Raw genomic sequence first — 15,932 nt, forward strand, 5'->3', positions numbered from 1 at the left:
AATGATGAGTTGAAAGGAGATCGCTGCCCGACTAAAACGGCTTCGACACCCACCGGATTTGTCTAGGAGAGACGACCTCAGGAGGTACCCCGAGACCAAGAACTTGACCCGTTCAAGAGAAGCTCCTCAATTCTCCGATCTCAACCAATGCCAAATACGGATGAAAATAAAACGAAGGGAAAGCACGTTAAATGCTACTAGTGAAGATGAGTTTAAAAGGAATAATCCGGCCAGGACTCATAGAGAACAGAACCATGACCCGGAGCAACTACTTTTCAAGCAGCTTAGAGCAGAGCTGTCCGAGTTTATCAAAGACAAGCACAACGTTTACCAAGCTATTAAAAACATTGTGAGAACCATTGTGGTCCTCTATAATAGGTCGCAGGAGGAGCAAAGAGATCCCAAGGAAAAGCCGAAACTTGTCATTTCCACAGTGTCACAGGCAACCCAAGTAACACCGAACCGTAGTGCCAGCCAACAAAGAAAAGAGTCAGGTATCTTCTAGAGAATCAACAGACGCCTAAAAGGCAGAAAAAAACTATCTTCAGAGCCAGCCCGTAGCATTCACGACGGAAAGCAACTCACCCACCCTACAGCTAGATATCTCTCTGAGATCCCCAAAGAATGGTTTTCCCAGTGTCCATTGCCTGCCTCTAGCTAGAACTGGGTAATCGCAAAAGAAGTGCTTGAGGGCTACCCAGACTGCCCAGCGCATTTCTGCTCTGCCCTTCCAGCCAGGAGGATGTTCTCGCTGAATACAAGGCCTCAATGGCTGCTTGGCTGTCGGTCGGAATGGCTATGTTACGCTGCAGCTGCAGTAGGCGGAGCTATGGTCCTGGTCGGAGGATACAGCCGAAAATCTCAGGCACTCTTATGGCACCATACAATAGACACAGACTACATGTTAAGGAGTTTCCCCGCGTATTTCCCGGCAACTCCCATTGCATTGGTTACCTCTGGACATTCAAACTTTACTGCCTTTTACCACTTGGACCTATTCTGTGAGGCGTTTCCTTATCTTTTCTGTTAGTGATTTAACTTCCTTGTCCTTCTGCTCTTATTTGCTTTCCTTTTTGGGCCCTAGAGCCTACTAAGGTCTCCTTCAGGCGCGTCTTCCTCTTTCCGTTTTTTTCCCCAATTCGCTTTGTAGTGGACTGTTACAATGTTCTCAGTGAAAAGTGTGGCTTTTTTTTGTTTTTTGCGCTTCTTCTGCTACTATCCATGTTTGCCTACAGAAGGGATTGCGAGGCAGTAGTTTCCCTAGTTCCATCCATCCCATTTTCCACGCATTTGCTAATGTTCTTTTTTTGAGGAGCGTTACCCCTGTCGCTAACCTTTTCATTTCGGCTCTAGCTGGGACAATCAACTGTGCTTCCACTCGGCTCGTATCCGAATCCACCTGTTCAAATCTAACGATTTGCTACTATGGCGGGAAGGCGAGATATGGCGGAAAATCGGGCGCCGGGGGGGCTCGCCGAAATCCTAGAAAATTGAAATTTTTCACGACCCCCGGATCGACAAAGAGGTTAAAAATGCAAGACCGTTGGATTTCCATGGGCGATACATTGTTCGTTCCACCTGTTCAAATCTAGCAATTTTATCAGAACATTTTCTCGGAACAGGAATACTGCCGGATCCTGGACTTGACATCCCCGTACCAACAGCAGTTTCACTTGGTACGGCTTCCTCTTTATTCGTGCATCCCGGTGTCTCGTCGGGTATTTCAGCCCTGATGATTTTTTTCGCTGGACGCTGCAGTGAGTGAAACATTTTCGTACTGCGCCCAAACGCAGTCAATTCTTCCTCCTTCCCGACTTCTTCATTGATTTTATTGGTTTTTTTTGTCTTTCCTCTCACTCTATCATCCTAATAACAGACGACGGGATTCTTAGGGTGGAGGACTGGAGAGTGTCTGACTAGAGATCCTTCTCTGACCACAGTTGGATACTCTTCAGTCTAGATCTCGCCGCAGAGGTTTCCAAGCCCTTTAGAGACCCCCGGAGGATCGACTGGAGAAAGTTTGGTCAGGTAATTAAGAACAAACTCTCCGGTGCGCAATTGGTAGGATTGGCACGACAGACGAACTTAAGTCAAAGGTCGGGGCTCTGGAGAAGGCTTTTGATACCGCCTTCAAAATCTCGTGCCCTGCTAAGTACAGCAAAAAGACCCTGCCACCGTGGTGGAACGAAGATCTCTCTAGTCTCAGGAAGCTGACCAGAGAAATCTTCAACATCTGCTACAGGGAAAAATACTGGCAGCCATATAAGGACTGCCTAAAGAAGTACAAGTCGGCCATCAGGACCGCCAAGAGGCGGTCTTGGCTAGACTATTGTCAGAACATTGAAAGCACTAGTGAATCCGCGAGGCCCAATAAGATTCTGTCCAAGGAACATAAGAGTCCATCCTTCCTTAAAAAGTCGGAAAGCTCCTGGATGGAATCTTCTAGTGAAACCTTGGAGCTGCTGGTACAAACGCACTTTCCCTCCAGCGAGGAGGACTGTGAGTCAGAACCTCGCTTGGAGGGTTTGCGACAACCCCAGCTGTGCGAGACTATCAAATCGGTAATTACCGGGGATAGGATCGGCTGGGCTATAAACAGCTTCTCCGCATACAAATCTCCAGGTCCAGATGGCATAATGCCAGTCATGCTACAGAAGCAGCAGGAAAGGGTTGTGCCGTGGCTTGTTGAGATTTACCAGAGCTGCATCACTTTAGGATACGTACCGCAGTCCTGGAGGCGCGCACGGGTGGTTTTCATACCGAAAGCGGGCAGGCGCGGTCATGAGTCCGCGAAGGACTTTCGGCCAATCAGCCTGACCTCTTTCGTGCTGAAGACCGTAGAACGCGTCCTGGACATTCACTTAAGGACGATTATGGAGAGAACGCCTTTCTCTAAGTCCCAGCATGCCTACCTCAAAGGAAAATCCACAGAAACCGCCCTCCACGAGGTAATTGGCACGGTTGAGCGGTCGCTGCAGTACAAGCAGTATACCCTTGCTGCCTTCTTGGATATAGAAGGAGCTTTCAACAGCGTCAGTACCAACGCCATCAAGGAAGCCTTGACCGGTATTGGATTGGAGGGGTATCTCACGCATTGGATTATATCCATGCTGAGTACCAGGATAATCCAGTCCGATCTGGGAGGCAACCACTTGACCAGAGCTGTGAACAGAGGCACGCCCCAAGGTGGTGCTATATCACCGGTGCTCTGGTTAATAGTAATGGACAAAATTTTACGTACATTGGACAGCACCATGGACCATGCCGCTAGGCTCGGCTTACCCTACAACTCGCATTGCCGAAACTGCGGAGAAGGAAGGGAAACCCTCATGCACTTTCTGTGCGATTGCCCAGCTCTGGCTCGAGTCAGGCTACGGACACTGGGTACACCATTCTTTGGGGACCTCAGTGAGATTTTTAGCTGCAGGGTCGGAGAGTTGCTTTCCTTCGTGAATGCTACGGGCTGGCTCTGAAGATCCGAGCCAGCTGGACTCTGCTTCCCTGTTCCCATAACAACAGTCACGGTCTTAGGAGTTTGTGGCATCAAAACGGCGCACCAATGCGCTCTCGTACGCATGGCCAGGAACTGGTGTACCTTTGGGGAAAAAGCTCCTACCCCAGTTCCCTGAGGGCTCACCTACGCTGCGGGGCAACGCAGTCTACTAATGCCGGTCCAATGCACACCACTAAATCAGAGTCCCGAATGGGATGGCCCCTGATATGATACACGCCACAACTACCACGTTGGCAGAGCTATGCTCACATTAACCCATCGACTTGGGTAGAGGACTATCGGCGACTCCAAGGACTCGCAGTTTATCCCAACGTGTACCAGCCATTAGCGGTTCGCTTTTGACCGAGAAGTTTTCTCAAGGCTACTACTTAGGACGCAGATATGCTGCGAACAATAACGTGAGTATTAAAGGGTGAAAAATGCAGGAACGCAAAACCTGTTTTAACACACCCACCTTGATATTCTAGATGAACACATCAGGGTAGAAATTAAGAAAACAAACACCAATTTTTCTAAGTCAAAATTTCATTCAATGTTGATGACCTCCAATAGCTTTGGTACAGTGTCCTTGATATGGGCAATGTATTTTTCATTATCAAATAAGCTCCTTCTTACAACTGGATCAAGCAAAATCGCTTCCATTTCAAAATCCATCTTACTTCTATCCATGTATACGAATACTGCCAACGTTGATTGGAAGTATAATTCTGTAACGCAAACGAGACAATGTCACTAAAAGAAATCTTAGAATAAATCACAGATAATAGTTACCCAAATAACTGTAAGCTTTGATTTCTTCTTGCAATTGTTCGTATGTGGGTAATTCACCCTCGTAGCCAGTCTTCACCAGGACATCAATAAAGATGTTGAAGTAATGCCTGAATGCCATCTCACGGAGTTCGTATGGCAGGATCGCTGCCATGTAAACTAAATCATAGGCCGGCGAGCCCCAATGAGGGATTTGAAAGTCAACCTTAAATAATGAAACCTTCAGTTTAAATTCAAAATAATTTTGAAATCATGCATTACCAGAGCAATCTCCGAAATAGCATTGAATACATTCTTTTTGAACATCATATTCCGTACATGAAAGTCGCCATGGTTGAGGACACTATAAGCTGCAGGTGTATTGACTACCTTTGTGCATTCATCCATTAGCCAATCTGCTGTAATTTTGCGCAATTTGTTTGCGCATGATTCAAAACCAGGCAAAGTCTCCATTACTTCTGCCAAGAATTTTGGTCCTGTTAAGAAAAATTCCATGCGTCTACCGAATGAAAAACCAAAAATGGTGCCTTTGAAATTGAAGTCATTCCGGCCCTGGATTAAAATTATAATAAAATAGGAATTTAAATGTAAAATAGAAAAATCCTGCAGGTTTGCCTGCGTTCAATCCGATACTTACATCGGCCTGCATTTTAAATGTGACGGCATGATATTGTGCCACTTTGGAGAATATAAGTCTGGTTTCATACTCATCCGGGATATTGTGAGGCAACATGAAGTATCCTTGCTCTTTGAGGTCTTCAAAAATTAAAAATTTATGTGGCTCCAATGACGAATATATTACTCTGAAATGGGAAAATATTCAATCGATTAAACATTAGGTTGTGACTTATCTGAGGAGGAGGTGCCCAATTAGCAATGTGGTGCGCCGTTTTGATCCCATAAACTACTAAAACCTTAACTGCTCTGTTAAGAAAAGGGGGGGGGGGCGGAGTTCAGCCGGCTCTGAAATTCAAAGCCTGCCTGTAGCATTCGCGAAAGACAGTAGCTCTCTCGCTCTGCAACTAGAGACCTTCTAAGGTCTTCAAAGAATGGTTTACCTAACGTCCTTAGACTGCCTTTAGTTAAAGCTGTGCAAACGCAAAGGGAAACCTCTGAAGGTTTCTCCCTCCTTTCTGCAGCTTCGGCTCAGATTATTCCCACTGAGAGACTGCCAAGAGCAGAGTTGCCCCCGTCCAGTCGGTCAACCCGCTCCAACTCAGAGGAAGGTGGCTCTAAGTGTACCACCTAAACTATTCAGTTTCTACACAGTCCCAACAGCCTGGACGATGTCGCCACTGAGTACAAAGTTTTAATGGCCGCCTGACTACCAGTCAGAATAGCTCCGTTACGCATGGGGTCTCCCTCGACGATCACCAACGTTGTCATGGTGAGGGAGCTCAGTAAGGAAAATCCTCCGGGAAACCAGAGGTGGCACCTGAAACTAAGCGGTAATAAAAACCCCAATCCAAGGTGGGACTGCCCTGCCGAGGGCTGAATGGTTACAGGGGTTAAGATGTGGTTGTTATCGGTAAACGCGAGGTGACCCAGTTTCAACTAGTCTTGTCTGGACCAGAAAGGGCCCTACCGAGATCGACTTATTTTCCCCGCTAAAGCAAAGGCCATGGCAACCAACTATGAAGAAAAACATGAAATACGAAAGAAAATAACAACACTTTGCTCATAACGACCCAACCCTGAGCGAAGGGGCAACTCTAAGCTCTTCGATGGAGAAGCTAAAACTAGACTCAGATTCCCCACTTATTCAAGTGAGAACCAACCCTATTGAGATCCAGTCCTTAACAGACGAGCCAAAGCAATTCCTTTCTGTCAGTACTTCTGACCCCGGACTCAAATCGGCGCCACCTGCTGAGGCCAAAGTTTTACCTAAAGATAAGCATCTGTCTTCGGGCAGCAAACAGCCCCCGAGTGAACGGCTTTCGGGCAAGACAATGCCTCCGCGTAAAAAGCCTTCGGGCCAACCGCCTTCGGGTAAACCGCCTCCGGGCAAAACACAATCCGGGATCGTGCCAACGTTAAAGGAAAAGGATCGTCTGTGGCATCTTCGGCTAAGGCAAACCAAGGCAGTAACGGCCTTCTGACAATCCTTCGCAAGGAATTATATTATGCTTTGAATCGCTAGGTGTACACCGTAAAATGTTACGGACAAACTTTGCCGACGAAAGCACGAACGAAAGGCTCAAACAATACTGCTCCTCCTTGATCGATGTTCGGGAGGGTGCGTGGCTGACCCTGAAGAGGGTTTCCGTACTACCATCCTTTAAAAAGTCTTTTCTCTGGCTTTCAGAAGGTAAGCGCAATGGTGCTGAGGTCCAGAAGAAGCTCAACATCTGTCTTACTGAGTTTCGCAGATTTGCTGGTACTGCGTCCAATGTTCAGACAATAGTCCAGCCAGGGTCACTTCTTGGCAGTCTTGATAGCCAACTTGTACCTCTTCAAGCAGTCCTTTTTCCAATTGAATACCTAAATAGCGTTCTGTATATTGTTTGATCGCACTGGCTGAGTTTTAGGAGTAGTTTATCCTTGTGTTCGTAGGCAAGCATATTTTTTTTTTATTTTCGTGGTGAATGGATCCAGTTACAGAAGTTAAAGTTCTTGATCACCTTTCACCTTTGAGTAGTAACGCTGGATAGCCGAAAAACAACTGCCGTATATCAAAGAAGCATTAACGACGTTTCAGCACAAACTTTAATACAGAGACCGCTGGGCCCGGTAAAAAATATAAATTGAGACGGCAATACCTTTCAGCATATAGACATAAAGGCCCGTAGATCCAGAGACTTCTGGAAGGCAATCACCTACGAAGGACGACAAGCTCTTAATGTATACTACCAAGAAATAGATAGGAAACTCCACTAGGTGGGATACGAATAGGAGCACTTGCTTCTGGGGAAAAAGGCGTGAAACGTACTTAAAAGATATCCTAGAAGTCTAGTGCACGTGAAGCCTAGCCGAGAACCAAGCTGACATACCAAAATGAAGTTATGAGCCCGAATAGGCTATTGGCTATCTTCCAGTAATCCACTAACTCTGGACCTAGGAAATGTTTGTGCCCAAATAAATTAATTCCCCAAGTCCAGAAAAGTCCGAGTCGAGAAAAAGAAGAAATGCTGCATATTATTAAATGCACTCTTTCATCAGATTGTCACTGGACAAGGCGATAAATACTAGAAATTGTTATATGTTTAGGCCGCGTCACACGAGTAGACAGCACCATAATGCTTCGTCCTAAATATGTTGACTTACCTTGGCGCAAGCAAATCCGTATATCCACATTTTTCCAAAATGTCTCTGCATTCGGTAAGTACTTTTGTATACATATGTATTTCCAAGCCGAAAACATCAATAGCACTGAGCATTTCTTTCTTCAATCCATCATCATCTGGACAAGTTTTTAGAATTAATGAAATAACTCCATTGGCAATGCCATCGGCAGTAAAAGTAACTTTAATGCGAAACATTATGCTGGCATAGTGGTCGCCAAGTGCGGTAGCAGGAGTGCTTTCATATTTGCGAATCTATAAATTGAAAAGAAAAAATTATTAGAAAATCGCTTTGAAAAAATATGTTGAACTATAATCGAAATTCGAAATTCGGGTGGTCACCAAGGCTGTCAACCATCCAAACTCCCCTGACAGGTTTGCTAGTGGCGAATACCGACTACACGAGATAATATCAGGAACTGGACGACATGCGCTGGGGCCAACCGGAATGCTAACAATTCAGCGAGATTATGACGGAGGTTCTTGGTTCTCAAATGTTACCTCCCTGCCAGGACACAGAGATTTTATTACTTTGTGGCGCAGCGGGGTTAACAGCATTCGAAATTTCGGAAGTGAGTCATTCTTTGATTTTATTATTACTTCAAATCTATCGGTGTGTGACAGGGGCAATACACCAACCTGATTGGCACGACAGACGAGCTGGAGTCAAGGGCCGGGGCTTTGGAAAAAGCATTTGATTCATCCTTTAAAGGCCCGTGCCCTGCTAAATACAGCAACAAGACACTGCCTCTAGCTAGTAGTAGAATGAAAATCTCTCCAGCCTTAGGAAGCTAACCAGGGAAATCTACTCGCACTACTTAGCAACCGCGGGCCTTACATGGCGAAGGCTTCCCAGTTGTGCCAAGTCAGGCAGGATTTGGCTCGCTTATAACATAACCCGATCACGAGAGCTCCTATGCCATATGCGTGCAAATGCATTCAAGATAATGGCGGCCTGCACATACCACTGGCCCATAGGGGACCATGCTGCCAGGCTCAGCACACCAAACAATTTACGTTGCAAAGCTGCGGAGAAAGAGGGGGAGACCCTCAGTTGCTTCACATCAGGCGCTTTTGTTGGTAGATCATATACATATGTATATACATTGCTTATTCGCACATCTTGTTACATAGGATCTGCCTCCATCTGCCTCGCTCTATTCCAGTGTGTCCATAAAAGATGGTATCAACCCGATGACGTCCGCTAGCCTACTGAAAAATCCTCCATCCGAGGGACAAGTTCCCTACGCAACATCGGATGCGCTACGAAGTTCTGACGTTTATACTACAGTCGCTACATTAGCACCACCACACGCTTCCTCCTATGTATCATCGACGCCCGCCACCGCTGAACCGCAGGCCCTTCCGACCTCATGTCGTCCGAGCGGCCCCCAATTGAACGTCGCCTCGCCACCGAAACAGCTGTTCGTGTCAAGGCTAGCGTACTCCACTACGCCCGACGAAATTCTGGCCTATATCAGAAGCAAAAGCAACTCAACTTTGTCACCTCTTTCCTGTGTGAAGCTGACGAAGGATGGCTCTCCTGATCGAGTGATAGCTCCCTTCAAAGTGACATATCCCCATGACTTCGATGCTATCGTCCAATCCTAGTGTTGGCCACAGGGGGTCTTCGCTAAGCCTTATCAGAGGTCTAAGATTCGCCAAAATTTCCGACCCGCCCGCCTGCCTCGCCGAACTTGAATGATTCCAATAACTATACGCTATTTTATCAAAATCTAAGGGGTCTATTTCAAACTGTCTGCCTTAGCATTCCAACATCATGTCATCTGCATTTCTGAAACCTGGCTGGATGACAGGATTTTAGATTCTGAGCTCCTCGAAGGTTACTCTGTATTTCGTTGTGACAGAGACTGCGTTGCGCTTGGCAAGACAAGTGGCGGAGGTGCCCTAATAGCTGTTAAGTCCCCTCTCCGTGCCGAAATCATCTTTTCCTCCTCCTCCTCCTCCTACGATTCTGTTACCATACGTGTCCTTCCGCCAAACGTATGTCCCTTTATCATATCTTGTGTATATTTTCCCTGCCTAAGCCTGCCTTCTCCGTACGAGGATTTCTTCGACAGATTATCAGAGGCCCTAACCGTTTTGTTTCCCTCACTTCCTTTCATCCTCTGTGGTGACTTTAATCTTCCTATGCTCTCCTGGCCCGTTACACCTGGCCTTCCCTCCCTCCCTAATAACTCGACCCACCCTTCCCTTCCTCTATCCACTTTCATGTACACCTGTGGGGCCCTCCAATTTAACCTTTCTAGAAATCACTTAGATCGCACTCTTGACCGTGTCCTCTCTAACCTTCCTGTACGTTATCTTTCCCAATCCCTTCATGCTCCGTCTTACGTTACCCCTGACGCCCATCATCCTGCTCTCGAGTTCGATGTTCAGATATCCCGACTCCACTCTCCTGTCGCTCGCAAGCCTACCAAGTTCAACTTTCGTAAGGCGAACTTCGAAGGTCTGAACTCAGCCCTGGCGTCAATCAACTGGGTCCCTCTGCTCTCTCCATTTACATGTGACCAAGCACTCAACACTTTCAATACGGTTTTATCTGATCTTCTTCCTTGTTACGTTCCCTCCTCTCCTAAGTGCTTACGCTCTTACCCCGTCTGGTTCATCACTGAAATTCACAAAAAACTACGTCAAAAACAGACTGCGAGAAAGAAGTTCCTGTCTTCTAGAAACGTTGCCGACTTAGTTTTTTTCAAATCCCTTCGTTCCTCCTTCAATACGTAAGTCCAGACACGAATATTTGTCCAGCGTGGAAGACTCATTAAAGCGCGGAAATTTGAAACCTTTCTGGTCCCACATTCGCAACTCCCGCTGCCCTGCCCAGTTATCCCCTCCGTCCATTCAATTCTCTGGCTTCTCAGTTAACTCCCCCCAACGATCTTGTGATTTACTCTGCCGCTACTTTTCGTCAGTCTATGTTCCTCCCCCTTCCTCCGAATCCCTCCCGATAGTAGATAGTAGATGTAGATGTAGCCTGCCCCGCATCGCCTACCATTCCCCTACTTACTCCTATCCTTGTCAAATACCTCATTGGCGAACTTGATGCCAAGGTCGGACCTGGCCACGATGGTCTTCCAAACCTCTTTTTGATCAAAACTGGTAAGTCCATCTCCCTTCCCCTATCTCTTATTTTCAACAAAAGCCTTGAAGAGAATCATTTTCCCAGCTTGTGGAAAGAGGCTCTCATTATCCCCATTCACAAAAGTGGCGATCGTTCGCTTGCCGAGAATTACCGTCCCATTTCCCTCCTCTCCTCCTGTTCCAAAATCCTGGAAAGATATGTCAGCGACTGGTTGTTCGTCCACTTTGACCATCACATAGTGAAAGAACAGCACGCCTTCGTTAAACGTAGGTCCACTGCCTCCAACCTGCTTGACTTTACCAACTTTGTCGCCAAATGTCTAAATTCACGACAAGAAGTGCACACCATTTACACTGACTTCGCGAAAGCCTTCGACACTGTAAATCACAAGATACTTCTATCCAAACTCTCGTCCCTAAACGTTCCCATACCACTTGTTTTATGGCTTGCCTCTTACCTTTCCAACCGATCCTGCCGCGTCTCTTTTGACGGCTGTACTTCCCGCTCCTTCTCCCCTTCTTCTGGCGTCCCACAGGGGTCTATTCTGGGTCCTTTGCTATTTTTATTTTTTATTAACGACCTTCCTTCCCTCCTTACTTGTCCCTGTTTGCTCTATGTAGACGACCTTAAGCTGTTTTCCGCTATATCGTCGCCTATAGACTGTGTTTCCCTTCAGAATAACCTGGACACTCTGGTTCGTTGGTGCTCGACTAATGGTTTAGCGCTAAACGTCAGAAAGTGTCACTCTATGTGCTACTCCCTAAAATCCTCACCCACTTCTTTCTCCTACTGGCTTGACGGACATTCCTTATCCTGCTTAAATTCCACTCAAGACCTCGGAGTCATTTTCAACAATAAGCTCCGCTTTGACACCCATTGCCTCGATGTCATCAAGCGAGCAGCAAAATTTTCAGGCTTTATTCTTCGCTCCTCCTCTGATTTTGACTCCATCCAACCCTCCTCCGCTCTCTTCAATTCCCTTGTGAGGAATACCCTCGAGTATTGCTCCGTGATCTGGTCACCCACTCGTAAATGTGATTGTCTTGCCCTTGAAAATGTGCAACGTAAATTCACCCGTTCTCTCTTCTTTAAGAAAAGCTTCCCTCGTGTGGATTATCCCTCCCGCCTCCGCTTTCTAAACCTTCCCTTCCTACAACAGCGTAGATCCTATCTGGATCTATGCATATTCTTTAAACTTTCCTCGGGCCTGATGGACTGCTCGCCGCTAACGAGATCACCTGCCGTCCTGCGTCTTATGACACACGTAACGCAGATATTTTCAACGTGCCCTTCGCGGAGCTTTCTCCTCCTCCTCCTGAGGACAATAATTAATTGGAATTCTATCTGTTTGTTGTCCGTTAATTAAATAAATAAATAAATGTCTTCCAAGGATACTAATAAAGAAACGATTCACTTCATTTTTTTTTTTGAGGATGCTGGGAGCCCTGAGTCCGTATCCACTTGACGGACCGAACCACTTGGGAAGCAACTGACTTCCTCCCTTGTGGTCCGCAGACTCCTCCTTTTGGGGAAAAACACCCAAGCTTATTAAAAAAGTTCACTGACGGTTTCGTCCAGAACAGAGGCAACTCATTAGACGTTGCTTCACCTTTGGACTGGAAGCAGCTTTTCCGGAAGAAGCGATCTTTGATTCACTGTAAGTTCAACATTGTTTTAACTCTCTCGATCCTCCCATCAATTGGATATAGTTTTATTCATTTTTGAGTCAATGATCCCGATAAGCGAGGGTTTTTCAGCTCGCTCAGCAAAGTTTTAAACTGAGGACCTATATTTTGCTCTTAATAACATTATTCTACTAGTATGTCTATAATTTCACACTATATAAGTATAATATAATATTAAATAAAACACTAAATAAACTGGCAATAATTATAATTCACCTGAACATTTTTCCCTTTTCCACTCTCTTCAATAACCTTTCGCAAAAAGTCACTATTAACCCATTGGGGAGGCTCTAATTCATCTTTATTGAAACTCATGGTGAAATCTAGCTCTACACTTCCGACAATACTAGCTTCACGCGCTGACAATCTTTGAATGAATTGCCAGAGACAATTGTGAAAACTTATCAGCTGGACTTAAACATCAGTTTGTGCGATAAATCCACTAATTTGGGTAGACAATTTTTTTCTCAAAGCCAAGGCCTTTGATACATATTAATTTGTTATCTGCCTTCCACAGTGTAACTAAGAACAATTATTAACTCTTTTTCAAACTCTATTTAAGGGGACGTCACGGGTTCAAATTTTTATTAATTCACTTTTTCAAACAGTTTATTTTTTGAGAAAAACATTTTAATGAAATTCTCTCAAAAAGTTTCTCTAAAAAAAGCAAAATGGCGCCGATTTTTTAAATTTTTCGGTTTTTGTCACCAAAAGACCTGATGTAAATTAAAATATTTAGCACCTATCTCGTTCTCCATTTTCGTTCTATTGTCTTGAATGTGTACAATGACATATTAAAATTTCAAAGCGAAAAAAGTTGTTTTGAGAAAAACGCATTTAAAAATTTATTACAGTATTGACAGTAGTGACGTTTCAGTACACCAGCTGAATCATAACTGAAAAAACAGTTTCCAAAGTGTTCCCTTCTATGTATACGACATGCTAACAAAACGAGAATGTGTAATATACCCATCTAAAGCAGACGTTTTGAAGAGAAAGGCACGATACAAGAAGTAAGAGGCTCAAAATGCGGCTTTGACTCGCCGCGCTATATAAAGTAACTACTCATTAATCGAATATGGCTTTCGTATTCTTACCACATATTTTCAGATGTATTTTCAATCAAAATAAATCATAAAAAAATATTTACAAAAATTAATCCCGTCACATCCCCTTAAAAAAAATAATCTTTCTTATCCGAATAGAGTTGAATTTAAAAATGTGCTTTGTAATGCTGTTAAATGAGTTTTCTTTAGATAATTTATATTCGCATCTGCTATTGCTATTTCATAAAAATATGACAATAAATTTTGTCCGGATGCGATTCTAAATCTTTACATTATCAAGATGGCGTCATAGCAAATTAAATACAGTGTATTTTTGATTTGTATCAACATCATACGGTTGTCGTCTTCATATTTGTAATAGATCTTGGGTGTACTGATACAGAAACAAGCCTTCCCCATGGGGAAAATTACAAAATGAATGGAAGCAAGTGGTTTTCAAAATGCCGTATTCGGAAAACATAGTAAACAGGTCGGGAAACTAGACGCCAGATCCACTTGGTACTGACATTCAAAGCCTTAAATTGTATTAAAGTGACAATTTTGACCTATTATAACTTGGTTAGTAATAATGCAATTTCCACCAAACTTGGAAGGATCATGCTCTATAGCCTTCATTACTACATTTCATGATTCTAGGATGGACTTAAGGTCAATTACTAAAAATTATAGTAATGTACTATTATTAACTTTATTTGAACAGATATCGGTATGAAAAATATCTCGGAGCCTAAGTACCATGAAGTGGCAGCTTCCTGATTGTTTTCAAATTCTTCGGTTGGGTAGGTTCTGAGAAAGGTCCCGGGAAATAGTGATCCTTTTTCACGAAGGAAAGTAGCTCCCCCACCCTACAGCTAGATATCTCTCTGAGATCCCTAAAGAATGGTTTACCCAGTGTCCATTGCCTGACTCTAACTAGAGCTGGGCAATCGCAAAAGAAGTGCTTGAGGGGTACCCAGACTGCCCAGCGCATTTTTGCCCATGATCCGGATGGAACAGCGGTGGAAAGGGTCACACAGTTGTCTCAGCGTGTAACCGAAGCATGCGACGCTACGATGCCACGACGACGTTTGCACCACGGCAAGAGGCCAAACTACTGGTGGAACACGGAGATCGCTGCCTTGAGATCCCCTTGTCTCCCAGCGAGGAGACTTTCCCACAGGACAAGGGGAAGGCCGGAGCACCAGGAGCGTGAGGAGGAATACAGGGATCTGCGAAGCAACCTTAAGAAGGCCATTCGGAGAAGCAAGCGGGAATGCTACCAGAAGCTCTGCATGGAGGCTAATACGAATCCGTGGGGTAAAGCCTACCAAGTTGTAATGAAGAAGATCCGCGGGCGAAAATCACCTCAGGTGACATGCCCACGGCTCTTGTTGCAAATAATTACAACTCTTTTCCCGCAGCAGGAGCAGGACGAAAGAGAACCCCAACTGGCAGCTCAGCAGGACGGCTTCTCGATCCCTGATGTTACCGAAGAGGAACTTTGGGAAATCTTTGGGAAGGCTCCGAGATTGGACGGAATTCCGAACAGGGCTCTGAAGGCGGCGGTCAAGGCCAGACCAAGATGGTTCGCAAGCACATTCGAATCGTGCATGGCGGAAGGAGTGTTTCCCGCCCAGTGGAAGAGGCAGAAGCTGGTCTTGCTACCGAAGCCCCGAAAACCACCCGGCGTGCCCTCTTCATATCGCCCTATTTGTCTCTTAGACACCATGAGGAAGATGTTGGAGAGGGTGATATACAACAGGTTGCTCCCGTTCATCGAGCTTGCGGGTGGTCTTTCAGAGCGGCAATATGGGTTTCGGCGAGCCCGTTCTACGGTCGATGCAGTAGCAAAGGTCGTGGAATTGGCTCGAAATGCAATGGCCATGGGCAAATGCTGTGCTCTGGTGACGCTGGACGTCAAAAGTGCTTTTAACTCAGCCAACTGGGGCTGGATTAAGGGCGCTTTGGCCAAACTGGGTGTTCCTAGCTGCTTGGCTCGGCTCATCGAGAGTTATTTTTCGGACAGACTTCTTTGGTACGAGACGGACGACGGGCCGAAGGAGTACATTGTGACAGCAGGTGTGCCTCAAGGTTCTGTATTGGGACCACTGCGGTGGAACATAAAGTACGACGGAGTGCTTGGCCTTCGCGTGCCGGAGGAGACAACGCTGATTGGTTTTGCGGACGACTTGGCGGTAGTTGCAATTGCAAAGCATCCCGAGGACGTGGAGCTTTATGCAAATGAAGCCATTCATACCATCAAGTCATGGTTACGAATGGCCAAGCTGGACCTGGCGGACGAAAAGACGGAGGCGGTCCTCATTACCAACCGTAGGAAGAACAACACGGTTACCATCCAGGTTGGTAATCGTGAGGTCGTCTCAAAATCGGTTGTCAAATACCTGGGGGTGATGATCGATGCCAAGCTGAGTTTCAAGGGACACTTGGATTATGCGCGAGAGAAGGCAGCAAATGCCAGCTCATCCCTTGCAAGGATGATGCCTAACGTGGAAGGGCCGAAGTATAGTCGCA

At 45.6% G+C, this 15,932-nt stretch overlaps 1 protein-coding gene across 1 annotated transcript; it reads right to left on the bottom strand.

Annotated features, from left to right (window-relative positions):
• Positions 1-4,021: 4,021 nt before the first annotated feature.
• LOC119658620 lies at positions 4,022-12,745 on the bottom strand. The gene is made up of 6 exons (XM_038066112.1): positions 12,571-12,745; positions 7,547-7,818; positions 4,920-5,085; positions 4,544-4,834; positions 4,286-4,487; positions 4,022-4,221 (listed from the first exon to the last, which is right to left on the bottom strand). The coding sequence occupies exons 1-6, from the start codon at positions 12,667-12,669 to the stop codon at positions 4,040-4,042; spliced, it is 1,212 nt and encodes a 403-aa protein (XP_037922040.1). The 5' UTR covers positions 12,670-12,745; the 3' UTR covers positions 4,022-4,039.
• Between the last annotated feature and the right edge of the window lie 3,187 nt (positions 12,746-15,932).

The sequence above is a fragment of the Hermetia illucens genome, chromosome 6, assembly GCF_905115235.1.
Source record: "Hermetia illucens chromosome 6, iHerIll2.2.curated.20191125, whole genome shotgun sequence".
Taxonomy (NCBI): Eukaryota; Metazoa; Arthropoda; class Insecta; order Diptera; family Stratiomyidae; genus Hermetia; species Hermetia illucens.

Excerpts from the sequence above, each read along its gene's own strand:
- LOC119658620 (XM_038066112.1), bottom strand. The coding sequence starts at position 12,669 with ATGAGTTTCAATAAAGATGAATTAGAGCCTCCCCAATGGGTTAATAGT. Across the intron at positions 5,086-7,546 it reads ACGGATTTGCTTGCGCCAAG|AGTAATATATTCGTCATTGG; the intron begins GTAAGTCAACAT and ends TTCCCATTTCAG. Across the intron at positions 4,488-4,543 it reads CTATTTCGGAGATTGCTCTG|GTTGACTTTCAAATCCCTCA; the intron begins GTAATGCATGAT and ends TCATTATTTAAG.